Source organism: Lepidochelys kempii, chromosome 28 (genome assembly GCF_965140265.1).
Source record: "Lepidochelys kempii isolate rLepKem1 chromosome 28, rLepKem1.hap2, whole genome shotgun sequence".
NCBI classification, from domain to species: domain Eukaryota; kingdom Metazoa; phylum Chordata; order Testudines; family Cheloniidae; genus Lepidochelys; species Lepidochelys kempii.
Window position 1 is genome coordinate 524,079 of NC_133283.1, and position 25,844 is coordinate 549,922.

At 61.1% G+C, this 25,844-nt stretch overlaps 3 protein-coding genes across 9 annotated transcripts in view; 1 reads left to right on the forward strand and 2 right to left on the reverse strand.

Annotated features, from left to right (window-relative positions):
- The window catches only part of ACAP1 (ArfGAP with coiled-coil, ankyrin repeat and PH domains 1), a 23,491-nt gene extending 15,809 nt beyond the window's left edge, over positions 1-7,682 (forward strand). The window contains 11 exon segments of the mRNA XM_073326450.1: positions 15-19; positions 245-396; positions 398-450; positions 4,384-4,453; positions 4,693-4,787; positions 5,057-5,223; positions 5,531-5,715; positions 5,808-5,917; positions 6,092-6,202; positions 6,325-6,374; positions 6,909-7,682. Of these exon segments, the coding sequence (XP_073182551.1) occupies positions 15-19; positions 245-396; positions 398-450; positions 4,384-4,453; positions 4,693-4,787; positions 5,057-5,223; positions 5,531-5,715; positions 5,808-5,917; positions 6,092-6,202; positions 6,325-6,374; positions 6,909-7,009 (1,099 nt within the window). The 3' untranslated portion in view covers positions 7,010-7,682.
- Positions 7,683-8,999: 1,317 nt separating this feature from the next.
- Positions 9,000-15,782, reverse strand: LOC140904179 (monocarboxylate transporter 13-like). Its single transcript, XM_073326505.1, has 4 exons — positions 14,990-15,782; positions 14,558-14,701; positions 11,624-12,391; positions 9,000-9,747 (listed from the first exon to the last, which is right to left on the reverse strand). Exons 1-4 carry the CDS (start codon positions 15,192-15,194, stop codon positions 9,485-9,487), a joined length of 1,380 nt encoding a protein of 459 aa, XP_073182606.1. The 5' UTR covers positions 15,195-15,782; the 3' UTR covers positions 9,000-9,484.
- A 600-nt stretch (positions 15,783-16,382) lies between these two features.
- LOC140904181 (monocarboxylate transporter 13-like) lies at positions 16,383-22,679 on the reverse strand. 7 transcript variants are annotated; one of them, XM_073326514.1, is made up of 5 exons: positions 22,603-22,679; positions 21,637-21,862; positions 21,284-21,427; positions 19,240-20,007; positions 16,383-17,002 (listed from the first exon to the last, which is right to left on the reverse strand). In XM_073326514.1, exons 2-5 carry the CDS (start codon positions 21,851-21,853, stop codon positions 16,848-16,850), a joined length of 1,284 nt encoding a protein of 427 aa, XP_073182615.1. In that variant the 5' UTR covers positions 21,854-21,862; positions 22,603-22,679; the 3' UTR covers positions 16,383-16,847. The 7 variants fall into 7 exon arrangements, with proteins under 7 accessions (XP_073182615.1, XP_073182614.1, XP_073182609.1 ...); XM_073326513.1 differs by having other exon boundaries at positions 22,482-22,679; XM_073326508.1 differs by having other exon boundaries at positions 21,637-21,915; positions 22,482-22,678.
- Between the last annotated feature and the right edge of the window lie 3,165 nt (positions 22,680-25,844).

A 25,844-nucleotide genomic window follows, 5' to 3' on the forward strand; every position in this document is an offset into this window, starting at 1 on the left:
ACGCGCTATCTCAGAGTTGGTCGGGGGGTGGGGGGGGGCTGCTGTTGGAGAATGGGGGGTCTGTGGGGAAGAAGCAGGGGGCTCTGTGGGGAAAATGTGGGGGGCTGCGGGTGGGGAGCGGGGTGACGCCGTGGGGGGAAGGGGGGCTGCGGGTGTGGGAGCGGGGAACGCCGCGGAAGTAGGGGGGGCTGCGGGCCGGGAGCGAAGAACCCAGCCAGCCCCCTAACTCCGCGCCCCCCCGCAGCACCCGGAGCGCCCCGCCTCGCTGTGGGGGGCACCCTGGAGGCGTGGGGCCGGAGCCCCCGGCGCGGGGACAAGCGGGTAGTGCTGGACCAGGTGCAGCGGCTGGAGGGGAACGCGCAGTGCTGCGACTGCCGGGAGCCCGCGCCCGAGTGGGGCCAGCATCAACCTGGGCATCACCCTGTGCATCGAGTGCTCCGGCATCCCACCGTTACCCCCCCGGGGCCCCCCCAGGCCCCCCGAGCCCCCCACTGCCCTCCCGAACCCTGATCTCCCCCTGCTCCCCCACCTGCCCTCCCGAACCCCGATCTCCCCCGGCCCTGGGCATCACCCTGTGCATCGAGTGCTCCGGCGTCCACCGGTCCCCCCCCCGGGGCCCCCCACTGCCCTCCCGAACCCCCCACTGCCCTCCCGAACCCTGATCTCCCCCTGCTCCCCCACTGCCCTCCCCGAACCCCGATCTCCCCCGGCCTGGGCATCACCCTGTGCATCGAGTGCTCCGGCGTCCACCGGTCCCTCCCCCGGGGTCCCCCCACTGCCCTCCCGAACCCCGATCTCCCCCGGCCTGGGCATCACCCTGTGCATCGAGTGCTCCGGCGTCCACCGACGTCCCCCCCCGAGGGCCCCCACTGCCCTCCCGAACCCCGATCTCCCCCTGCTCCCCCACTGCCCTCCCGAACCCCGATCTCCCCCAGCCTGGGCATCACCCTGTCCATCGAGTGCTCTGGCATCCACCGGTCCCCCCCAACCCCCCCCGAGGCCCCCCGAGCCCCCCACTGCCCTCCCGAACCCCGATCTCCCCGGCCTGGGCATCACCCTGTGCATCGAGTGCTCCGGCGGTCCACCGGTCCCCCCACCAACCCCCCCCGGGGCCCCCTGAGCCCCCCACTGCCCTCCCGAACCCCGATCTCCCCTGCTCCCCCACTGCCCTCCCGAACCCCGTCTCCCCCGGCCTGGGCATCACCCTGTGCATCGAGTGCTCCGGCGTCCACCGGTCCCCCCCAACCCCCCCCGGGGCCCCCTGAGCCCCCCACTGCCCTCCCGAACCCCGATCTCCCCCTGCTCCCCCACTGCCCTCACGAACCCTGATCTTCCCCGGCCTGGGCATCACCCTGTGCATCGAGTGCTCCGGCATCTACCGGTCCCCCCCCTAACCCCCCCGGGGCCCCCCGAGCCCCCCACTGCCCTCCCCAAACCCCGATCTCCCCCTGCTCCCCCACTGCCCTCCCGAAACCCCGATCTCCCCACGGCCTGGGCATCACCCTGTGCAATCAAGTGCTCCGGCGTCCACCGGTCCCCCCCCGGGGCCCCCCACTGCCTCTCCCGAACCCCGATCTCCCCCTGCTCCCCCACTGCCCTCCCGAACCCCGAATCTCCCCCAGCCTGGGCATCACCCTGTCCATCGAGTGCTCTGGCATCCACCGGTCCCCCCCCAACCCCCCCCGAGGCCCCCCCGAGGCCCCCCCACTGCCCTCCCGAACCCCGATCTCCCCCTGCTCCCCCACTGCCCTCACGAACCCTGATCTTCCCCGGCCTGGGCATCACCCTGTGCATCGAGTGCTCCGGCATCTACCAGTCCCCCCCCTAACCCCCCCCGGGGGCCCCCCCGAGCCCCCCACTGCCTCCCCGAACCCCGATCTCCCCCTGCTCCCCCACTGCCCTCCCGAACCCCGATCTCCCCCCGGCCTGGGCATCACCCTGTGCATCAAGTGCTCCGGCGTCCACCGGTCCCCCCCCCGGGGCCCCCCACTGCCCTCCCCGAACCCCCCCACTGCCCTCCCGAACCCTGATCTCCCCCTGCTCCCCCACTGCCCTCCACGAACCCCGATCTCCCCCGGCCTGGGCATCAACCCTGTGCATCGAGTGCTCCGGCGTCCACCGGTCCCCCCCCCGGGGCCCCCCACTGCCCTCTCCGAACCCCGATCTCCCCCTGCTCCCCCACTGCCCTCTCCGAACCCCGATCTCCCCCAGCCTGGGCATCACCCTGTCCATCGAGTGCTCTGGCATCCACCGGTCCCCCCCCAACCCCCCCCGAGGCCCCCCGAGCCCCCACTGCCCCTCCCGAACCCCGATCTCCCCCGCCTGGGCATCACCCTGTGCATCGAGTGCTCCGGCGTCCACCGGGTCCCCCCCCGGGGCCCCCCACTGCCCTCCCCGAACCCCCCACTGCCCTCCCGAACCCTGATCTCCCCCTGCTCCCCCACTGCCCTCCCGAACCCCGATCTCCCCCGGCCTGGGCATCACCCTGTGCATTGAGTGCTCCGGCGTCCACCGGTCCCCCCACCAACCCCCCCCGGGGCCCCCTGAGCCCCCCACTGCCCTCCCGAACCCCGATCTCCCCCTGCTCCCCCACTGCCCTCCCGAACCCCGTCTCCCCCGGCCTGGGCATCACCCTGTGCATCGAGTGCTCCGGCGTCCACCCGGTCCCCCCCAACCCCCCCCGGGCCCCCTGAGCCCCCACTGCCCTCCCGAACCCCGATCTCCCCCTGCTCCCCCACTGCCCTGACGAACCCTGATCTTCCCCGGCCTGGGCATCACCCTGTGCATCGAGTGCTCCGGCATCTACCGGTCCCCCCCTAACCCCCCCGGGGCCCCCCTCGAGCCCCCCACTGCCCTCCCGAACCCCGATCTCCCCCTGCTCCCCCACTGCCCTCCCGAACCCCGATCTCCCCCGGCCTGGGCATCACCCTGTGCATCAAGTGCTCCGGCGTCCACCGGTCCCCCCCCCGGGGCCCCCCCACTGCCCTCCCGAACCCCGATCTCCCCCTGCTCCCCCACTGCCCTCCCGAACCCCGATCTCCCCCAGCCTGGGCATCACCCTGTCCATCGAGTGCTCTGGCATCCATCGGTCCCCCCCAACCCCCCCCGAGGCCCCCCGAGCCCCCCACTGCCCTCCCGAACCCCGATCTCCCCCTTGCTCCCCCACTGCCCTCACGAACCCTGATCTTCCCCCGGCCTGGGCATCACCCTGTGCATCGAGTGCTCCGGCATCTACCGGTCCCCCCCAAACCCCCCCGGGGCCCCCCGAGCCCCCCACTGCCCTCCCGAACCCCGATCTCCCCCTGCTCCCCACTGCCCTCCCGAACCCCGATCTCCCCCGGCCTGGGCATCACCCTGTGCATCAAGTGCTCCGGCGTCCACCGGTCCCCCCCCGGGGCCCCCCACTGCCCTCCCGAACCCCCCACTGCCCTCCCGAACCCTGATCTCCCCCTGCTCCCCCACTGCCCTCCCGAACCCCGATCTCCCCCGCCTGGGCATCACCCTGTGCATCGAGTGCTCCGGCGTCCACCGGTCCCCCCCCGGGGCCCCCCACTGCCCTCCCAAACCCCGATCTCCCCCTGCTCCCCCACTGCCCCTCCCGAACCCCGATCTCCCCAGCCTGGGCATCACCCTGTCCCATCGAGTGCTCTGGCATCCACCGGTCCCCCCCCAACCCCCCCGAGGCCCCCCGAGCCCCCCACTGCCCTCCCGAACCCCGATCTCCCCCGGCGCTGGGCATCACCCTGTGCATTGAGTGCTCCGGCGTCCACCGGTCCCCCACCAACCCCCCCCGGGGCCCCCTGAGCCCCCCACTGCCCTCCCGAACCCCGATCTCCCCTGCTCCCCCACTGCCCTCCCGAACCCCGATCTCCCCCGGCCTGGGCATCACCCTGTGCATCGAGTGCTCCGGCGTCCACCGGTCCCCCCCAACCCCCCCCGGGGCCCCCTGAGCCCCCCACTGCCCTCCCAAACCCCGATCTCCCCCTGCTCCCCCACTGCCCTCCCGAACCCTGATCTCCCCTGGCCTGGGCATCACTCTGTGCATCGAGTGCTCCGGCATCTACCGGTACCCCCGAACCCCCCCAGGGCCCCCCCAGTCCCCCCTGAGCCCTCCACTGCCCTCCCGAACCCCAGTCTCCCCCAGCTCCCCCGGCCTGGGCATCACCCTGTGCATCGAGTGCTCTGGCATCCACCGGTTCCCCCCGAACCCCACTGGCTCCTCACTGCGCCCCCATCCCTCCACTGCCCCCTGACCTCCCCTTGCCCCCCTCCCAAGCCCCCCAGCCTGGCCATCGAGAGCTCTGGCGCATATGGGCCTTGGGGGGCAGCCGGGGGGCCCCCTCTGAGTCCCCCCCGGCTGACTCCTCCCCCCCTCTGTCGCAGGAGCCTGGGGGTCCATTTCTCCAAGGTTCGCTCCCTGACGCTCGACTCCTGGGAGCCGGAGCTCGTCAAGGTAACGGTGTGGGGGGGGGGGTGTCCGCCTGAGGGGTGTCTCACGAGGGGTGGGCTTAAGGGGGGCAGGGCAGGGGGTGACCTGGGGGGCTGTTTGCCCGTGGAGTCACACCCCCTCCCCATGTTGGTGGGTTGCAAGGTCTGGTCACTGGGCCACGGGATGGGGGTCAGGCCCGGGGGGGGGTCAACATCTGGATTGTGACTCCCCCCCCCCCGTGTGTCCCTTCCCTCCCCCCCCAGCTGATGTGCGAGCTGGGGAACGGAGCCCTGAACCGCATCTACGAGGCGCGTGTGGACGAGATGACGGTCAAGAGACCCCAGCCCGGCTGCTCCCGGTGAGCCCCCCCCCCCCCAGCGCCCCCCTGAACCCTCCGGCCCCCTCCCCGTGCCCCTCCTCCAGGCTGGCAGCTCCCAGTGGTGCCCCCCCCGGCCCCGCCCTCTCCAGCCCCCCTCCGCAGCGCCCCCCGAACCTCCTGGCCCCTCCCCCAGCCCAGCTGCTCATCATGAGACCCCCTCCCCCACACGCCCACAAACGCCCCCACAAGGCTGTGTCCTCCCCCCCGCACCAGCAGGGGCTGCCCCGTCTCACCCCCCCCCCCCACAGGGCGGAGAAGGAGAGCTGGATCCGGGCCAAATACGTGGAGAAGAAATTCATCACCAAGTTGCCGGAGGCGCGGCTGAGCCGGGGGGGGCGCCGGGGACCCCTCGACCGGGACCGGCCCCCCAAGCCCCCCCTCAAACCCAAACCGGGCAGCGTTGGCCGGGCTGCAGGTACCTGACAGGGGAAGGGGTTAAGATCCTGGGGAGGAGGGAATCCTGTGGGGGGGGGGTGAGTGTAGGGCTGCGGGGGGGGGGGGGATGTCTGTCTGTGTCTAACCCAGCCCCCTTCTTCCACCCCTGCAGAGCCGGGGAGGGGGGGGTGGCGTGCGGCTGGGGGGGGGAGGGACACATAGCTGGGGTGGGTGCAGCTGGGCAGGGGGACGCCTTGGGGCCTGGGTGTAGCCCGGTGGACGTGGCCAGGTGGCTCCCCCGTCCCTGATGCCCCCCCCCACACTTCCCCCCCCCCCCCCCGTTCCAGAGCCAGGGGAGGCCGGCTCCCCCCCTGAAGACCTGCGCAGCCTCCACCCGGGGGCGCTGCTCTACTGGGCCGCTGGCCACCAGAACCTGCCCACCATGGCCGACGCCCTGGCCCACGGCGCCGACGTCAACTGGGTCAACGCCGCCGAGGACAGCCGGACCCCGCTGCTGCGGGCCGTGGCCGCGGTAGGCGGGGGGCGGGGAGGGGGGGGGCCTTAGCTGGGGGGGGGGCGTTAACCCCTTGTGCCCCGGCTCACTCCGCCTCTCCCCGTCCCCAGAACTCCCTGCTGGCCTGCGAGTTCCTGCTGCAGAACGGAGCCAACGTCAACCAGGCCGACAGCGCCGGGCGGGGGCCCCTGCACCACGCCACCATCCTGGGCCACACCGGGTAGGTGATTCGGGGGGCTTGCTGTCCCTCACCTGGCCACTAGATGGCGGCGTGGCGCCCGCCACCCCGGGGATGCACCGGCGGCGAAGCTAAGCAGGGCCGGGGCCGTGTTGCCGGCCTGGAGGGGGGACCTTGGCTCCCCCACCCGCCTCTCACGGCTCTGCTCTCTGATAGGCTGGCCTGCCTGTTCCTCAAGCGGGGGGCCAATCTGAATGCGGTCGACATGGAGGGGAAGGAACCGCTCTCCATCGCCATAGACACGGCCAACGCTGACATCGTCACCCTGTGAGTCCCCTGCTTCCCCCCCCCCCCAGGTTGGGATGGCGGGTGGGGGGGGGAGGCGGGGGTGCTGGGGGAGGGGGAGGGGAATTTGTCTCATTTTCTGCCCCCCCCCCACCCCCTTGCAGGCTGCGGCTGGCCAAGATGCGGGAGGCGGAGGTCGCGCAGGGACAGTCAGGTGGGTGTCTTGTCTTGGGGGCCCAGGGCTGGGCTGGCAGGGGCTGTGGGTCGGGAGTGAGGGGCTCCAGCAGGGCTGGGGGGGCAGGGCTGGGCTAGCGGGGGGCTGTGGGGTGGGAGTGAGGGGCTCCAGCAGGGCTGGGGGGGCAGGGCTGGGCTAGCGGGGGGCTGTGGGGTGGGAGTGACGGGCTCCAGCAGGGCTGGGGGGGCAGGGCTGGGCTAGCGGGGGGCTGTGGGGTGGGAGTGAGGGGCTCCAGCAGGGCTGGGGGGGCAGGGCTGGGCTAGCGGGGGGCTGTGGGGTGGGAGTGACGGGCTCCAGCAGGGCTGGGGGGCAGGGCTGGGCTAGCGGGAGGCTGTGGGGTGGGAGTGAGGGGCTCCAGCAGGGCTGGGGGGGCAGGGCTGGGCTAGCGGGGGGCTGGGGGGTGGGAGTGAGGGGCTCCAGCAGAGCTGGGGGGGCAGGGCTGGGCTAGCGAGGGGCTGTGGGGCGGGACTGGGGGGGCACCTTGCCCCACTCCTACGCCCTTTGCCCTCCCAGGCGATGAGACCTACCTCGACATCTTCCGGGACTTCTCCCTGATGGCGTCGGACAACCCCGAGAAGTTGACCCGCCGCGACCTGAAACTCACCACCCTGTAGCCCCCAGGGGGGCCACCGCCGAGCCACCATCGCCTTTCATGTGTCTGTCGGGGGGGGGGAGGGGGGAGAATCCCCTCCCCCACTCCTGGCTCCTCCCCCTTCCCCGGCTGGGCGGGGCAGCGATGCCGCGGGGACTCCTCCCCCCAGCCCCGGGCTGCCTTGTTAATTACCGCCCCCCCATTTTTCTGCTGCTTTGATGTGACTCTTGGGTAAGAGGTAATAGGGGGTAGGGGCCGATTTCCTGTCACCCCCACTCCTGCCCCCTATCCCAGGCCAGGGGCTGATCTTTTGGCCCCCAGATCGCCCCCTCATTATAAGGCAGGGGCTTATCCTTCCCCCACCTCCATTATGGGGAGGGGCTTCTCCCTGGCCCCCCTTCTGGCCCCCAGATTCCCCCCTCCCATTTATGGGGCAGGGGCTAATCTCATATCCGCACCCGTCCTATTTATTGTTTCTATGGGACCACCCTCCCTGTTTGTTGTTTTAACCCCCCCCAATGTACACGCACACGGCCCCCCTCCTCCGGTTGAGATGTCTTCCTTCTGAGTGGGGGGCCCCCGTCTCTGAAGGGAAGGAGGAGCCCCCCCTTCTCCGCCCCACTGCGGAAGCAGCGGGAGATCCGGGCAGCTGTACAAAGCTGGCATGCAATAAACAGACCAGGCTGGAATATCAACTCCTGCGTCCATCTCTGGGGCGGGGCGGCTGGTTATCCAGGGAGCCCTCGCCCGGCGCTGAGATGCAGCCACCTCTGGGGCGGGGCGGCGGTTTACACAGGGACCCCTGGCCCGGTGCTGAGATGCGCCCACCTCTGGGGCGGGGCGGCTGGTGACACGGGGATCCTGTAGCTTCGTCGCCTGTTTCTCCATCTCCCACCACGTGGCGGCGTTGTCCATGTGTCTCCTCCCCTAGAGGGCAGCGTTGGGTTCACCCTTGGGGCTGGAGGGGGCAGCACCTACCCCACTCCCGGGCGTTCCCAGGTGGGCGCGTCCGGGAGCTTGGATCCTTGGGCATGGGGCAGCCCCCCGGGTGCAAATCTGGGGGTGGGGGGCTGGTGAATTTCACCCCAGCCCTGCCACATGCCTCTTGTACCCCACCCAAATTGCCCCTTCTGCACCCCCCACAGGAGTGTGGAGATCTCCAGGTGACAGTGAGGTTCACTGTTCCTTCCTGCTCCCCGGGATACTAGGGTCCAGGAGTCCTGGCTCCCAGCCCCCCACCTGCTCTAACCACCAGCCCCCACTCCCCAGCCAGAGCCCGGGAGAGAACCCAGGAGTCCTGGCTCGCAGCCCCCGCAGCTCTAACCCACCAGCCCCCACTCCTCTCTCACGGGGAGAGAACCCAGGAGTCCTGCCTCCCAGCCCCCCGGCTCTAACCCACCAGCCCCCACTCCCCTCTCAGAGCCAGGGAGAGTACCCAGGAGTCCCCGCTTGTCCCCACGCCCCACAGCTGCAACGTCTCCGTAGCCTCTTTCAGCCACAGCCCCCGAAACCTCACGCACGATTCCAGCTTGTCTCCTTTCCGCCTCCCTGTCTCTGCCCTCCAAGGGTCCCATTGACCCGGCTTGCCCGTGGGCCTGGGGCACCGAGATAAGGGCGGGTGGGGTTGGGCGCTGCTGATAAGAAATACAGCTGAAGCTTCAAAAGGGCCCCTGGGGTCAGCCGCGGGCTCGGCTCCCAGGGTGAACCTGGTGCCTACCCTGCATTTAACGCCGAGAGCATGGTTTTCCGGCAAATGTTTTTTCAGTAGGGTCTACACAAACTTCAAGGGGAGAAGCCGGTGGAAGAGCAGACCTGAGCTGTAAAAATGGAGTAACCCTCTCAGAAGAGTGACTCTGGATTTAAACTATTGACTGAACTGGAGTCACTCAGGATTTACACCACCGAGTGAATTGGAGTGGCTCTGGATTCACACTGGTGGTATTGAGCTCAGTATCTGGCCCTTTTTGCACTGCAGCGACTCTGGATTTACACCAGTGGAATTGAGATCAAAGTCTGGTCCTCATAGCTTTTATTGATTGGGATTGACTCTGGATTTACACCATTGAGTGAATTGGAGTGGCTCTGGATTCACACTGGTGGTACTGAGCTCAGTATCTGGCCCTTTTTGCACTGCAGCAACTCTGGATTTACACCAGTGGAATTGAGATCAAAGTCTGGTCCTTATAGCTTTTATTGATTGGGAGTGACTCTGGATTTGCACCATTGACTGAACTGGAATGACTCTGGATTTACACCAGTGGAACTGAGATGTGAATCTGGCTGTTACACTGAACTCTGGATTTACACTAGCATCACTGAGCTCAGAATCTGGTCCTTATATTATTGTCCGAACTGGAGCCACTCTGGATTTACACCATTAACAGACCTGGAGTTACTCTGGATTTACACCACTGGATTTGAGCTCGGAATCTAGCCTGCTGTGATTACCCTTCTCCCCCATTTCCAATGTCACTTCATCTCACTCCTCTCTAGGACGTTATTGTCCTGATTTAAGTGGGGACAGTTGTTCTGGGCCGTTCCCAGAGCTCAGCGCCCAGGGCTCCCTTGTGCAGGGGTGGTCTCCATTCTGGTGGGTTAAATTCCCAGCATCCTCTGGGTCACCTGACTGACTGAGAGGAGAAGTAGTGGAACGGGAGCAAAAGTTTGGCACTGTAAAGAGGACCAGGCCCCCCGCCATGAGGAAAGTCCCAGATGCTATGAAAGAGACTGTGTAGCTCCCAGTCACATCCCTTAGGAAACCTAGTACACAAAAGAACACAAGTTTACCAATATTAGGGGTAGCTAGAACCCAGCTTGCATCATTTTGTGACACCTACAATGTACCGAGTTGGAGTGGACTATAGTTTATATGGTATCGTGCATCTAGATTACACCATGTTACGCCAATCTAGAACCCAGCGTGCCTATTTGTGTTACCTAGAACGTGCGGAGTCAGAATAGACAACATCTTATGTGATTATGATGGATCTAGAACACAGCATGTTAAGCCTACCTGGAACCCAGAATGCATCATCTTTGTGCTACGTAGGACATATTAAGCTGGGATTGACTATAGCTCATAGGCACTGCCTAGGATTCAACTACTTATGGCTACCTAGAACCCAGCATGCAGCCAACGGTAGGTATCTAAAATGCAGCAAGATTGGAATTGCGACAAAAGTCCCATGGGTAAAGTTAGGCACAACAATGGAGGCTATGAGCTATTTGTGACGAAGTGGGACTGTTCTTAATGTTTCCTCTGAATAGTGTGAGGGTACCTCAGTTTCCCCTAGGCAGTTCTTAAGTATCTAGGTGGGGGATGAGGGTGTATGATCATTGCAGAGCCCTAGAGGGCAGGTGTGGGCAGGGGTCTGGACACAGAGAATGGCCGACACCCTGTTTCCTGGCAACTGAGGGCCTTGGCCCTTCCCCCCTGCAAGGTGAGCTAAAGGGCTGGAGAACAAAGGAATCAGGTCCCCTCCTGGCCTGGAAAGGGACAAAGCCCAGAGGAGGGGGGGCTGGAGAGACTTTCAGTTTGGGGCTGGCTGGGGACATGGAGTGAAGTGTAGACGGGGTTGTCTGCCTCACTGCCCCCCAAAATGGACCCGGCTGAGGGGTCCTGTTCTCTGCACCTACAAGCTCTGTGTTAGACCATGTTCCTGTCGTCTAATAAACCTTCTGTGTTAGATAAAGTCCCGTCTGACTGTGGAGTTGGGGGGCAGGACCCTCTGGCTTCCCCAGGACCCCACATGGGTGGACTCGCTGTGGGAAGCGCACGGAGGGGCAGAGGATGCTGAATGCTCCGAGGTCAGACCCAGGAAGGTGGAAGCTGTGTGAGCTGTGTGTCCTGCAGACAGGCTACTCCCAGAAAGGAGACTGCCCCAGAGTCCTGCCTGGCTTCATGGGGAGCAGTTCCAGAGCATCGCCTGGGGACTCCATGACAGTATTCACAACCCAGCAAGGTTGTGATTTCTAGAACATAAGCTGGAGTAGTCACCAAGAGAGTTTGAGCCTGCAGTTGTGTGCAGGTTACAGGTTTAGGGCTCCCTGGAAAACACAAGTCTACCTAGAACGCAGAGCAGATCGAGTTCCAATTGCCTAGAAAGCTGGATTCAGGAGATGCCCATGACCCACAGTGTTAGAGCTACCTGGAACCGAGGGAATATAGTGTTCCAACTATCCAGAAAGCCAAGTACTGGAGTTGTCCTTAACCAATATGGTTACAGCTATCTTGAACCCAGGCCTTCTAGTGTTCAAATAATCTAGACAGCTGGGATGTGAAGTCATGTCTAGCACAGAGGGTTAGAGCTACCTAGAACCTAAGCATGTAGCATTCCAGTTACTCAGAAAGCCAGGTTCTAGAGCTGCCTACAGCCCATAGGGCTAGCACTACCTAGAATGTACAAATTTAGGGGGTGTGAACCATGGCCCCTGCGGTGACCCCAAAGGTTAGAGGGTGGGTGAAATGGTACCCAGACTGAAGAGATCACCTACAACCTGGTTCCTGCTTGTGGGTCACCAGAACCTCCCTGGCCACTTCACACTGGCTGATCCATGACCGTGGAATGAGCAGCCAGGGGATGGGAGGTGCTTGCTGCCTAAAGTAGGGGGAGAAAGGCAAACTCCAAGACCTTACCAGATAACGGGGGGCCAGCCAGAGCCCCAAAACTCTCCAGTAGGTTTATGAGCCCAGTAGCTTCTGAGATCCGACCATTCCTCACGATTTCCACCAGGCTGGAGAATTTCAGTGGGATAACGGCACCAGCTAAGAACCCATAGCAGATGTCAATGCCCATCAGGATGGGATAGGTGTGCCCAAAGGGAACCAGGAGCAGCGTGACGCCCGTCAGGAGGATCCAGAGAGTCAGGATGTGAAGGAGGCGGAAGGCCCTGCGGGCATCCAGCCAGCCAGCCACCAGGCGGCCACACAGATCGGTGGCACCCATCACGGACACGAGGCAGGCAGCCTGGTATTCGTCAAAGCCTATCTCGCGGGCGTGGGGCACTAGGTGGGCAAAGGGGACAAGGTAGCCCAAATTCATCAACAGGCCAGCTACAGCAAAGGTCAGGAAAGGCCGACTGGCAAGCAAAGCCAAGCCAAACAAGGAGGACAGCTTCGCCAGCCACGACCTCTGTGGGGCTGGTGCCAGAGCCAAGTCCTCTGCCAGGGCCAGCGGGCGGAGGAGGGTGCCACATGCCACCAGGTGGAAGGTCAGGCCTGCCACAATCATGAGCCCTCCACGCCAGCCATAGGAGTCCACCAGGAACTGGAAGAGGGGGGAGAAGGCCAGCGAGGACAACCCAGGTGCAGAGAAGGCCACAGCGATGGCCAGCGCCCGGCGTCGTTTGAAGTAACGGGCAAGCATGGCCACTGAAGGGGCAAAGACTAGCGCGCCACCGAAGCCTGCAAGAGAGGTGGGGAACTGGGGTTATGGGGGTTGGATAGGTGGGCTCTCCTGCTTCGAGCCAGGAGATTGTGCTACTTAGAATGGTTTGAGTCGTAGTCGACTTCAGCTTGTATGGATGCGTCTAGGATGCACCATGCTGAGCCAGCGTAGAACCCCGCATGAATCCTGTTTGTGCGACCTAGAACGTCTGGAGCTGGAGTAGACTACAGTGTATAGGCCTAGGACGCATCTAGAATGCACCATGCTATGCCAACCTAGAAGCCACCATAAATCCTGTTTGTGCGACCTAGAACGTCTGGAGCTGGAGTAGACTACAGTGTATAGGCCTAGGACGCATCTAGAATGCACCATGCTATGCCAACCTAGAAGCCACCATAAATCCTGTTTGTGCGACCTAGAACATCTGGAGCTGGAGTAGACTACAGTGTATAGGCCTAGGACGCATCTAGAATGCACCATGCTATGCCAACCTAGAAGCCACCATAAATCCTGTTTGTGCGACCTAGAACGTCTGGAGCTGGAGTAGACTACAGTGTATAGGCCTAGGACGCATCTAGAATGCACCATGCTATGCCAACCTAGAAGCCACCATAAATCTTGTTTGTGCGACCTAGAACATCTGGAGCTGGAGTAGACTACAGTGTATAGGCCTAGGACGCATCTAGAATGCACCATGCTATGCCAACCTAGAACCCACCATAAATCCTGTTTGTGCGACCTAGAACATCTGGAGCTGGAGTAGACTACAGCTTACAGGGCTAGGATGCATCTGGAGCACACTGTGTTAAGACAAACCTAGAACTAGGTGTGACGATGTGACGCAGCAGGGAGGGGGGCGTGTTGACCTGGGAATGTGCCCTGGGGATGGGAGACCTGAGAGCCTGTCACCTGAGCCAGGAGGGGGAGGGGGAGGGGGAGATAACACCTCTGCCCAGGAACGTGAAGACAGGCTGCAGGAGAAAGCCTGCTGAGGGAGTTTAGTTTCAGTTTGGGGTTGGGTGGAGGAACACAGGGAACCCCAGGGCTGGGGTCTAAGCTCCCTGCTCCCCCAGAAGGACTTGACTGAGGGGTCCTGGGTGTACCCACAAGCTCTGTTTTGGACTGTGTTCCTGTTGTCCAATAAACCTTCTGTTTTACTGGCTGGCTGAGAGTCTCAGTGAATCCCAGGAAAAGGGGTGCAGGGCCTGGACTCCCCCACACTCCGTGACACTAGGCATGACTCCTGTCTGTGCTACCTAGAACCTACTGAATTGAAGTAGACTCCAGCTTGTACAGCTATCGTGCATCTGGAATGGCCCATGTTAAGCCAACCTAGAACCCATCGTGAATCCTGTTTGTGCTACCTAGAACATATTGGAGTTGTGAAAATGCATCTCAGATTACAACGCAATGGTCGATGGATCTGTGTTGATTTCGCATTGGGGCGTGTGTGTGACATGAAAACCTCCCCCCAAATTAGAACATTCTCATTTTGTCAGGTCCACATTTCCTTCAACTTTGTTTCCAAACATGCTCGAAATCAGAACATGCAAAGCTGAGATTGGTTCAAACTTTTCGATGCACCGCAAACTTCGACAAATGTCAGTTCTGATCCAAAATGCACAGCCCTCCTTCCCCCCCCACCCCTGCATCAGTCGGGAATTGCCCGCACACCAAAACCCCCATGTCCTCCCTCGCATTATCCGGACACCGGAGGCTACTGGGGAGGAGGGAGTGGAGCGGAGATTTCACAGCTCATTGGGCGGGATCAGCCCTTTGTTATAGTGAAGGCTGGAGCCTCAAAGCTCGAGATCCTCGTTGCGCTGGGATTGGGACCAGGGTTTGCTGATCTAGAACCGGGTTTGCTGTTCTAGAATCTGGTTCTCCAGATCCTTCATTATAGAAGGTTCTAAGCTACAGCCAAGGGCCAGTCAATCCTCACTGCCCAAGCCCAGAGCATCCGTCTGTCCAGATTTTACCCAGAATGCCTTGCTTCCAGGAAGAGGCTTGTGCAAAAGGCTAGACTCCCATGGTGCACTGGGGCTACCCAGAATCCCTTGCTCCTGGCCTTGGGTGAGGATGGTCCCAGAGTGCACTGGGTTACCCAGAAGCCCTTGCTCCCAGCCTTGAGCGAGGATACTCCCAGAGGGCACTGAGGCAGGGGGGGTTCAGGGGAGACCTACCTGAGAGCAGCCCGATGCTTAGGTACAGGTGCGTCAGGCTGGTGGCGAAGGACGCCAGGAACATGCCCAGCCCCAAGAGGATGCCCCCGGCCATCACCACGGGGCGCGTGCCATACTGGGTGCTGAGGGCAGTGCCCACCGGACCTGCAAGGGGCAGCAGAGGGATACCGGTCGGGCCCCGTTACCCTGCGATGCAGCTGACTCTGGGGGAGGAGTGGAGGTATGTGGAGCTCAGAGCACCCTCCTTTCCTGGAGGATGGTGCAATAAGTGGGGTTGGGAGAATCCCAGTGAAAAACAGCCGCCCTGCCCAAGAGGTGGGCGCATCTCAGCACCGGGCGAGGGGTCCCTGTGTAACCAGCCGCCCCGCCGGGCAAGGGATGAGACGTTCTGGTTAAAGCGGGGAGGGAGAAGGCCGGAGAGTCGATACTCACTAGCAAACAGCAGGATGGCTATTGTGATGGACGTGACCCAGGACACGCGCCCTGCCGGCTCCCCGAAGTGCCCCACAAACTCCACGAAGAAGACCCCGAAGGAGCGGATCACCCCGAAAATCAGCCCCGACTCCAGGAAGACTGCCAGGGCCACTAGCCAGCCCCAGCCCCCATCGGGGGGCTCCGAGAGGACGGGGCGCTCCATGGAGATTCAGTGCAGAGTGCCAGAGGTGAGTCTGGCATAATCAGCTGCCTCACTCCTCCCCAGAGGGGGTAGCCCCTCGGTGCTGGGTGAGCAATCTCTGTGTAACATTGCTGTGTGGCTGATCAATCTGCTCCATCCCAGAGGTGACTCCACGATGAACGGTCCCCGGGCAGCGCAGCAGAGGGGGTTGGGCCATGAATCAGCAGCCATGCCCTACGCCAGAGGTGGCTGCATCCCAGCGAGTGCCCTGCAGAATGACCCTGAGGCTGTTAACCTCGGGGTGGGTGAGGCTGCACAGAGGCCCCCTCAACCCTCTCCCGGCTCTGGGGACCCGGCAAACAGCAGCAGGGTGCCTGGCACCAGACGGCAACCCGGGTCTCAAAGGTTGGGCTTTCTTATCAGTGAATTGTGAGGCGAAGTCCGCAGCTGAGAGGAGGCGTCTAATGGCAACCCCACCCTTCCCCCCACCCCATGTGTTGCTAGGCTATGAACCCCATCAGTCTGGCCCCAGTGGGTGTGGGAGAAAACTGGGGGCAGCTGGTTAGCCAGGGACCCCTCGCCCGGCACTGAGATGCGGCCACCTCTGGAGCAGGGCAGCTGGTTACACAGGGATCCCTCACCCAGCACTGAGATGCGGCCACCTCTGGGGTGGGGCTGCTGGTTATACAGGGGCCCTTCACCTAGTGCTGAGATGCAGCCACTGCTGGGGCAAGGCAGCACCAGGTAGAACCAGTACCAGGTGAGGGATCCCTGGATAACCAGTCGCCCCATCCCAGAGGCGGCCATATCTCAGCGCCGGGCGAGGGGTCCTTGTATAAATATCTGTGGAGCTCGGCTGACACGGAGCTGGCTCCCCCCTCTCTCCAGCCTCCCTGGAAGGCTGTGGCCAGTTCTGCGGGGGACACGCATCATGAAAGCCATTCAGGGTGTGCAACTCCAGGGGAAGGAAGCCGAGCTAGTCAAGGCATCACATTTCTGCCATCAACTTTTGAGCTAGAGACCCTCACCACAGAGGGTCTGGCAGAGTCACCGTGTGTCCCTCTCCCCACTTAGTTTGTTTTCCAATCTCCCCCTAAATCAACAGGGTTCTAGCTATCAATGCCTCGACCGTGCCCTGAAAGTTTGGAACCGATCGGCCGGGGCGGCCGGTTGCGACTGTGTTACGCACAGACAGACAGAGAAACGCGGTCAAAGGGAGGGGACGACCTTCACTAGCTCGGCCAATCAAGCGCAAATTTTTCATGGGGAGGGTGATTAACCAGGGGGGCCAATTTCCCCTGGAGTGGTGGCGTCTTCTCCATCACACGTGTCCTTTTAAATCAAGACTGCTAGCTCGACCATCAGATATGGGCTGTAGGCAGGAATGGCTGGAGTTCTCTGTGCCATGCAGAAGGTCAGACTAGGGGACCATTGGGGTCCTTTCTAGCCTGAAAGATCTAGGATGCTTTGGACACCAGTTTGCAAAGAGGAGTGAATCTGGACTGGGTAGCTTCCTCCTTCTATCTCTTATGCATCCTCCAACCGTCTTACGATGGTCAGCGAAGAAGCAGACACCTATTGGCTGGCTCTGTATACAGTACTCGCTGCTCTGCCTCCTGCTGACCTCTCACTTCTGATCTGGCTCTCTGGGACAACCCCCCAGGAGCTAAAGTCTCAGGGGTCTCCCCTGGTCTCCTCCTCAGTTGTTGAGTCCATGGGGCAGGAGAAATAATTTGGCAGAGCAAAAAGGAGCAAACTTCCAGCGAGGAGGAAAGTCCCTGCTACAATGAAAGAGGCTGTGTAGTCCCCAGTCATGTCCCGCAGCCAACCTAGAACATACAATGCTTTGGGTTACCGAGAGCACACGGTGTGTGTCACCTAGAACCTGGAGCATCTAATTATTTAGACATGCTAGAACATACAAGTCTTTGTGTTATCTAGAATGCACTACATGTTACCTGGAACCCAGAATATCTAATTCTCTAGACATCCCAGAACATATGTGGCTTTGAGTTATCTAGAGTGTACAATATGCATTACCTAGAACCCAAAATGCCTCATTGCCTAGACATCCTGCACGGATTATCTAGAAAGTACTGTATGTGTCACCTAAGTCACAGAACATCTTGGTGTCTAGACAGACTAGACAATACGAAGTGATGGGTTACCTAGAAAGTACTGAAAGGGCTACCTAGAACCCCAAAGCCTGGTGGTTTGGACAGCCTAGAACATATCTGCTTGACAGTCTCATGGGACTATGCAGACCACAGTCATGGATTATCTCAAACACATTTTCAGTGATACTTAGACTCCAGAATACCATATTCTATACATATCCTGCTGTTGTCTCTTGTCTTATACTTAGATGGTAAGGACTTTGGGGGAAGGACCATCTGTGACGAAGTGGGACTGTTCTTAATGTTTCCTCTGAACAGTGTGGGGGTGCCTCAGTTTCCCCTAGGCAGTTCTTAAGTATCTAGTTGGTGGGATAAGGGGGTATGGTCATTGCAGAGCCCTAGAGGGCAGGTGTGTGCAGGGGTCTGGACGCAGAGGATGGCCAACACCCTGTTTCCTGGCAACTGATGGCCTGGGCCCTTCCCCCCTGCAAGGTGAGAGCTAAAGGGTTGGAGAACAAAGGAATCCAGTGACCTCCTGGCCCGGAGAGGGACAAAGCCCAGAGAGGAGGGGCTGGAGGGAGTTTCAGTTTGGGGCTGGCTGGAGACATGGAGTGAAGGGCAGACGTGGTTGTCTGGCTCACTGCCCCCCAAAATGGACCCAGCTGAGGGGTCCTGTTCTCTGCACCTACAAGCTCTGTGTTAGACCATGTTCCTGTTGTCTAATAAACCTCTGTTTTACTGGCTGGCTGAGAGTCCCGTCTGACTGCGGAGTTGGGGGGCAGGACCCTCTGGCTTCCCCAGGAGCCTGCCTGGGCGGACTCGCTGTGGGAAGCGCACAGAGGGGCAGAGGAGGCTGAATGCTCCGAGGTCAGACCCAGGAGGGTGGAAGCCGGGTGAGCTGGGTGTCCTGCAGACAGGCTGCTCCCAGAAAGGCGACTGCCCCAGAGTCCTGCCTGGCTTCATGGGGAGCAGTTCCAGAGCATCGCCCGGGGACTCCGTGACACCATCTTTGGATTCTATACGGCACCTAGCACAATCGAGTTCCAGTCCATGACAAGGGCTCCTATGTCTACAGTAATCAATCACTAATAATGTTCTAGCTAGCTGGCCGACATCAGGCATTAGCCTACATGATTTCAGGCTACATAGGCCCACATGGGTTTATTGGCTACCTAGAACCCATACTTAGAACCCAGAATGCCACGATTTAGTTCTCAGGATTGGAGTCATCTTTAGATCATATGATTAGGGCTTTTTAGAGTTGTTAGAGCTACCTAGGACCCGGAGCGCCACAGCCTAGCACCCAGAATTGGCATCCCCTTTCGACCATATTCCTAGGGCTATTTAGACAATGGGAGGCTTTGGGTGACCTAGAACATGTTGTTCAACTAGAACCCAGGTCTTCCGAGTCCCAGGCCAGGACCTCGTTCTGGGGGAAGGTTTAATTCTGGGGGTTACCTGTAATTAATGGGTCACCTTCCTTTTTGTTTCCCTCCCTCCCTACAGCCCTCTCTATGAAGCTAGATTGATGAATTCATGCAAGAAAGGCTTAGAACTTGTGGGAGTGGGTGTCCACCCCCACACAAGACTGGAAGGGGTGATGGTGGCCAAGTAGGGACTCTAGGGGGTAGTCCATAGTTGTTCCCTGGGAGGAGGGAATTGGGAGGCTGGTGAACCCAGAGATGGGGGAGAGGGGGAAGCCAGGACGTAGGGCAGTGACTGGAGAGCCTGTGAGCTGGAACCCAGAGTAGAGGGCAGGCCCGGGTTCCCCTACCAGCCCCTGGGGATGTGTCAGAGACCAGGCAAAGGACGGTGGGCTGCCTGGGACCACTTGTCAGGAAAGACTTTTATCTGCCTCCTTCCTCAGTTTCTCCTGGCAGCAACCGTTCCAAATATTGGGTCCAAAAGGGACGGGGCAGCCCAGTAGGAAAGAGAACCTGGTTCCTTACCGGACAGAGGGGCCCCCACGAGGGAGCCAGCACTTTCCAGCATTTGCATGAGCCCAATCCCCTCCATGATGTGCCCCGTTCCCACGATCTCCGCCAGGCCAGAGAACTGGAGAGGCACCAGGGCGCCGGCGAAGAAGCCGTAGCAGATGCAGAGGCCCATCAGGAGGGAGTAGCTCTGCCCCAGGGGCACCAGCATCATGGAGAAGCCCGTCAGGACGGTCCAGAGGGTCAGGCTGTGGACCAGGCGGATGGCGAAGCGGTCGGCCAGCCAGCCGCCCACCACACGGCCGCACAGGTCGGCCACGGCGGCCGAGGACAGGAGGAAGGCGGCTCGGTATTCGTCGAAGCCCAGCTCCCGGGCGTGGGGCACCAGGTGGACATAGGGCACGTAGTAGCCGGCGTCCACCAAGATGAAGGCCGCAGAGAACAGGAGGAAGGGCCTGTGGCAGGCCAGGCGTGGCCGGCAGAAGGAGGAGAAGGCCAGCAGCTGCAGCCACCCCGCCTCCGGCACGGATGCCTTGTTGCCCTCCAGCTCCAACGGCCGCAGCAGGGCCCCGGCGGCCACCAGGTTGAAGGAGATGCCGGCCACCACCAGGAGGGCCCCCCGCCAGGCGTAGGTGTCCACCAGCAGCTGGAAGAGTGGGGAGAAGGCGAAGGAGGCCAGGCCTGCCCCCGAGACAGCCAGGCCCGTGGCGAAGGCCCGGCGCTTGCCGAAGTACCGGGCCACAGAAGCCACGGAAGGGGTGAAGACCAAGGCCCAGCCCAGTCCTGCGGGGGGGGGGGGAAGGAAAGGGAACAGGTGACCAAAACCAGAATTGGTGGGTCTGATCTGGGGATGGGGCAGGTAGGACACCAGGCTGAATGGAGCATTCTAGATAACGCAAAGCATTGTATGTTCTAGGATGTCTAAACAATTAGATACTCTGGGTTCTAGGTGACACATGCCGTGTGCTCTAGGTAACACAAAAACTTGTATGTTCTAGGATGTCTAAACAATTAGATACTCTGGGTTCTAGGTGACACATGCCGTGTGCTCTAGGTAATCCAAAGCATTGTATGTTCTAGGATGTCTAAACAATTAGATACTCTGGGTTCTAGGTGATACATGCCGTGTGCTCTAGGTAACCCAAAGCATCATATGTTCAAGGATGTCTAAACAATTAGATACTCTGGGGTCTAGGTGACACATGCCGTGTGCTCTAGGTAACCCAAAGCATTGTATGTTCTAGGTTGGCTGCAGGATATGACTGGGGAGAAAGAGCCATTGTCCCTTTAGCATCTGGCCTGGGGGTGGGAGAGTCATGAGCAATTAGAGACACGTCATCTCAAGCCATGCTGGCTGGGTCTGGGATCGGGGAGGGGAAGTCCTGGTGAGGCCTGTGAGTGGGGGGTTCTAGGTGCCAGCTGCCATTGTGCTGGGTTCTAGATCACTGCTCTGGCCCTTGCTCTAGCTTGCCAGAGCTGTGGCGGGGAAGGAACTGGGTGAAATGGACTGGCCTGAGCTAGGCAGGAAATTGGCCTTGCGACGATCTAGGCCACGCTCGTGAGCATGGAGATCTGGGCTAGAGCAACTATGGATGATCCAGAGCAGAGGGTTCTAGAGCTCAGAAGGGGCAGCAGAGTCTGGGCCATGGGCACCACATTCAAGAACCAAGGCCGTGGGAGGTGTGGGTGTGGGTGTGATTTTCCACTGCTTCGTGTGCCATGGTCTAGCTCGACCACCAGATATGGGCTGGAAGGAGGAGTAGGCAGCAGGGATGGTGCAGGAGGCCAGATTGGACGGTCCCCTCCTGGTCTTAATGTCTAGGACCCATCTGGGAGGAGGAATGGCTGGAGAACCCTAAAAGAGACCCCACCCCCGGTCCCAGGACCCTAACCTGAGGACACAGATGCCTGGATTTTACCCAGGAGCCCCTGCTCCCTGGGCAACTATAACTAGACCATGGTGCACCCATGGGTTACCCAGAAGCCCTTGCTCCCAGCCTTGAACAAGGATACTCCCAGAGGGCACTGAGGCGGGGGGGAGGTCTCAGGGGGGACCTACCTGAGAGCAGCCCGATGCTCAGGTACAGGTGGGTCAGGCTGGTGGCGAAGGACGCCAGGAACATGCCCAGCCCCGAGAGGACACCCCCGGCCATCACCACGGGGCGGGCGCCATACTGGGTGCTGAGGGCGCTGCCCACCGGACCTGCAGGGGGCAGCAGAGAGACATGGGGCGGGCCCTGTTACCCTGCGATGCAGCTGACTCTGGGGGAGGAGTGGGCTTGCGGGGGAGCTCTGGGCTTCCCCCAGCAGGGGCTCTTTGGGGAGCAGTGGCTGGGGGAGGGGGGCTCCCAGCTACTCCACTTCTGTCCCTGAGATCTTAGCCCCCCACCCACGCCGGGGTCCCTCACTCACCCCCCAGCTGCTGCACGCTGATCCCGATGGAGGTCACCCATGAGACGCGCCCCGCCAGCTCCCCGAAGTACCCCACAAACTCCATGAAGAAGACGCCGAAGGAGCGGATCACCCCGAAAACCAGCGCTGACTGGAGGAAGCCGGCTAGCACCACCATCCAGCCCCACCCCCCATCGGGGGGTTCAGGGCATGCAAGTTCTGCCATGGGGTCCCCCATCGCTGTTCCCTGGAGACAGGAGATCAGAAGTTGCTGGGGGCTGGGGTGGAAAAACAAACCAGCTGAAGGGAAAGAGATGAGGGTCAGTCCATGAACTTTGATGCTGTGGATCCTCTGGCAAGCTAGTCTCCTCAATTCCTGAGACGCAGCTGGGGAAACTGAGGCACAGGGAGACAAAGGCTCCTGCCAGCAACTTACCAGCACTGCTGATGAGACAAGGCAGGAGTCCTGGCTTCCAGCCTCCTCCCCCACCCCCGCTACATCCCGCTCCCCTTGCTGGGTTAGAACCCAGGAGTCCTGACTCCCAGTATCCCCCCTGCTCTAGCCACTACACCCCACTCCCCTCCTAGAGTCCTGGCTTCCAGCTCCCCCTGCTCTAACCATCAGACCCAGCTCCTATCCCGGAGCCAAGGAGAGAACCCAGGAGTCCTGGCTTCCATCCCCCAGCTGCTCTAACCACCAGATCCTGCTCCCCTCCCAGAGTCGGTGAGAGAACCCAGCAGTCCTGGCTCCCAGCCCGCTGCTGCTTTAACCCACCAGCCTCCACTTACCTCCCAGAGTCAAAGAGAGAACCCAGCAGTCCTGGCTCCCAGCCCGCTGCTGCTTTAACCCACCAGCCTCCACTTACCTCCCAGAGTCAAAGAGAGAACCCAGGAGTCCTGGCTTCCATTCCCCCCTGCTCTAACCACCAGCCCTCACTTCCCTCCCAGAGCCAGGGAGAGAACCCAGGAGTCCTGGCTCCCAGCTACCTCTGGGTCTGCGCTGAGCTCTGGGAGTCCCAGGAGCGCCAGGGACAGGCTGGGGGCCGGGGGCTGCAGGCCGTGTCCGAGGGGGGGACGACTCGGATCACACGGCAAATAGGGGGGGCAAAGTCCACTTTGTGTCCTCAAGAATTTCCTTCCGCTCCCCCGCCCCCCAGCCAGGCCACTGGCTCCTTCCCCCTCCCCCTTCGCTTTAAGACAGTGGTTCTCAAACGGTGGGTCGGGACCCCCATTTGAATGGGCCGGCCAGAGCTGGCTGAGAGTTGCTGGGACCCCGGGCCGAAGCCTGAGCCCCACCGCCCGGGCCCCAAGCCCTCAGGCTTCTGCTTTGTTCCCCCTGCCCGGGGCAGTGGGAGTCGAGCTTAGGCTTTGGTCCCCATTCCTGGGGTCATGTAGTCATTTTTGTTGTCAGAAAGGGGGCACAGTGAAGTCTGAGAACCCCCTGCTTTAAGGGCAGGACTGAGACAACTATGGGTCTTGAGAAGGAATGTACCTGGGGCACTGCCAGGAATCCTGGGTTCTCTCCCTGGCTCTGGGAGGGGAGTGGGGGCTAGTGGTTAGAGCGGGGTGGGGGGCTGGGAGCCAGGACTCCTGGGTTCTCTCCCCAGCTCTGGGAGGGGAGTGGGGGCTGGTGGGTTAGGGCTAGAAGCCAGGACTCCTGGGTTGTCTCCCTGGCTCTGGGAGGGGAGTGGGGGCTAGTGGTTAGAGCCAGGGGGGCTGGGAGCCAGGACTCCTGGGTTCTCTCCCCAGCTCTGGGAAGGGAGTGGGGGCTGGTGGGTTAGGGCTGGAAGCCAGGACTCCTGGGTTCTCTCCCCAGCTGTGGGAGGGGAGTGGGGGCTGGTGGTTAGAGCAGCCGGGTGGGGCTGGGATATCATCTGCTATTTTGTTACCCAGTTTTGAGAGATCCTTTTGTAACTCTTCGCAGTCTGCTTGGGACTTAACTATCTTGAGTCGTTTTGTGTCATCGGCCAAGTTTGCCACCTCACTGGATACCCCTTTTCCCAGATCATCCCCACTCTCCCCAGCTGCGACTCTGCCATCGCCTCTCCCGGTCCTTCTGCAATTTCCGTTTCAGCTCCACCGATGGGCCGTGAAGATCCCCCGCTGGTCGGGGAGGTGGATCCCGGGGCTGCCTGGCTGCTCCCAGCCCCTCCCCGGGCCCCAGCTCGCTCGGGAACTGGCACAGGCCCTGGGGCCGCCTGGTGGTTCCCAGCCTCTCTCGCGGCCTCAGCTGAGTCAGGAACCGGCTCCTTGGCGCGATCCTCCTCTTCCAACCGAGCAATCAGCTGTGCCTCAGTGAGCTTTCCAGTGGGCAGCCCTCTCTCCTTGCACAGGTCTACAATGTCCTTCTTAAGGAGATGGTGATAGGCCATCTCCTCGCTGTTCCCACGTGCTCACGGACTCACAGGCCTGTGCTCTCAGCTCCCCCTGCTCCCTGGGAAGAATCGACAGCCCTTCTCGGGGGTCTACTCTCTCTCGGGGTTAAGTCGTAGGCTCCTCCGCCTCCTGGAATTGCACCTCTCGGAGCCTCCAGCCCGCCCGTCTCCCGTTAATCCCCCTTCGTTTTACTGCTCTCCAGTCACTTACTGCGGGATGCTCCAACCACGGGGTGCAGTTTATCCCACTGCTGACACCAGTTGTCACCGAGTCAAGGCTCTGGAACTGCTCCCTACGAAGCCAGGCAGGACTCCGGGGAACCTCCTCTCTCTGAGCAGACTGTCTCCAGGGCAAGAAGCTCACACAGCTTCCACCTTCCTGGGTCTGACCTCGGCGCATTCAGCATCCTCTGCCCCTCCGTGCGCTTCCCACAGCGAGTCTGCCCAGGCGGGGTCCTGGGGGGGCCAGAGGGTCCTGCCCCCCAACTCCGCAGTCAGACGGGACTCTCAGCCAGCCAGTAAAATAGAAGGTTTATTAGACGACAGGAACATGGTCTAAAACTGAGCTTGTAGGTGCAGAGAACAGGACCCCTCAGCTGGGTCCATTTTGGGGCCAGGGAGCCAGACAACCACATCTGCCCTTCACTCCATGTCCCAGCCAGCCCCAAACTGAAACTCCCTCCAGCCCCTCCTCCTCTGGGCTTGTCCCTTTCTGGGGCCAGGAGGGCGCCTGATTCCTTTGTTCTCCAACCCCTTTAGCTCTCACCTCGCAGGGGGGAAGGGCCAGGCCACCAGTTGCCAGGAAACAGGGTGTCGGCCATTCTCTGTGTCCAGACCCCTGCACACACCTGCCCTCTAGGGCTCTGCAATGATCATACACCCTTATCCCACCACCTAGATACCTAAGAACTGCCTAGGGGAAACTGAGGCACCCCCACACTATTCAGAGGAAACATTAAGAACAGTCCCACTTCGTCACAAAGCCTGACCTTAACAACTTCTAAGGAAGGAGATTCCACCACCTCCCTAGGGAACCCATTCCAGTGCTTCACCACCCTCCTCGTGAAAAAGTTTTTCCTAATATCCAACCTAAACCTCCCCCACTGCAACTTGAGACCTTTACTCCTTGTTCTGTCATCTGCTACCACTGAGAACAGCCGAGCTCCATCCTCTGTGGAACCCCCCTTCAGGCAGTTGAAGGCTGCTATCAAATCCCCCCTCATTCTTCTCTTCTGCAGACTAAATAACCCCAGTTCCCTCACCCTCTCCTCATAAGTCATGTGCCCCAGCCCCCTGATCATTTTTGTTGCCCTCCGCTGGACTCTCTCCAATTTGTCCACCTCCTTTCTGTAGTGGGGGTCCCAAAACTGGACTCAATACTCCAGGTGTGGCCTCACCAGTGATGAGTAGAGGGGAATAATCACTTCCCTCCATCTGCTGGTGATGCTCCTACTGATGCATGGAAGTGACATCATCATGGTTATTCTTCACTGACTGTCTGCCCCAAGGGGATGCTTGGAAACACCCGAGAAACCAGGACTGAACCGGAGAAGGGTTTGATCTGTTTGCTGTCCCTTAGAATCACTTCACATCTATCTTTTGTAATTAATAAATTTGTTTTTGTTTTGTCTGAAACCAGTGTGTGGGAGTCATAAGGGGGAGGTTTAGGTTGGATATTAGGAAAAACTTTTTCACTAGGAGGGTGGTGAAACACTGGAATGCGTTACCTAGGGAGGTGGTGAGATCTCCTTCTTTAGATATTTTTAAGGTCAGGCTTGACAAAGCCCTGGCTGGGATGATTTAGTTGGGGATTGGTCCTGCTTTGAGCAGGGGGTTGGACTAGATGACCTCCTG

Excerpts from the sequence above, each read along its gene's own strand:
- LOC140904179 (XM_073326505.1), bottom strand. The coding sequence starts at position 15,194 with ATGGAGCGCCCCGTCCTCTCGGAGCCCCCCGATGGGGGCTGGGGCTGG. Across the intron at positions 14,702-14,989 it reads AGCCATCCTGCTGTTTGCTA|GTCCGGTGGGCACTGCCCTC; the intron begins GTGAGTATCGAC and ends TGCCCCTTGCAG. Across the intron at positions 12,392-14,557 it reads AAGCATCGGGCTGCTCTCAG|GCTTCGGTGGCGCGCTAGTC; the intron begins GTAGGTCTCCCC and ends CCTCTCTTGCAG.
- LOC140904181 (XM_073326514.1), bottom strand. The coding sequence starts at position 21,853 with ATGGGGGACCCCATGGCAGAACTTGCATGCCCTGAACCCCCCGATGGG. Across the intron at positions 20,008-21,283 it reads GAGCATCGGGCTGCTCTCAG|GACTGGGCTGGGCCTTGGTC; the intron begins GTAGGTCCCCCC and ends CCCCCCCCGCAG. Across the intron at positions 17,003-19,239 it reads CGTGGGGGCCCCTCTGTCCG|GTTGGCTGCGGGACATGACT; the intron begins GTAAGGAACCAG and ends TGTATGTTCTAG.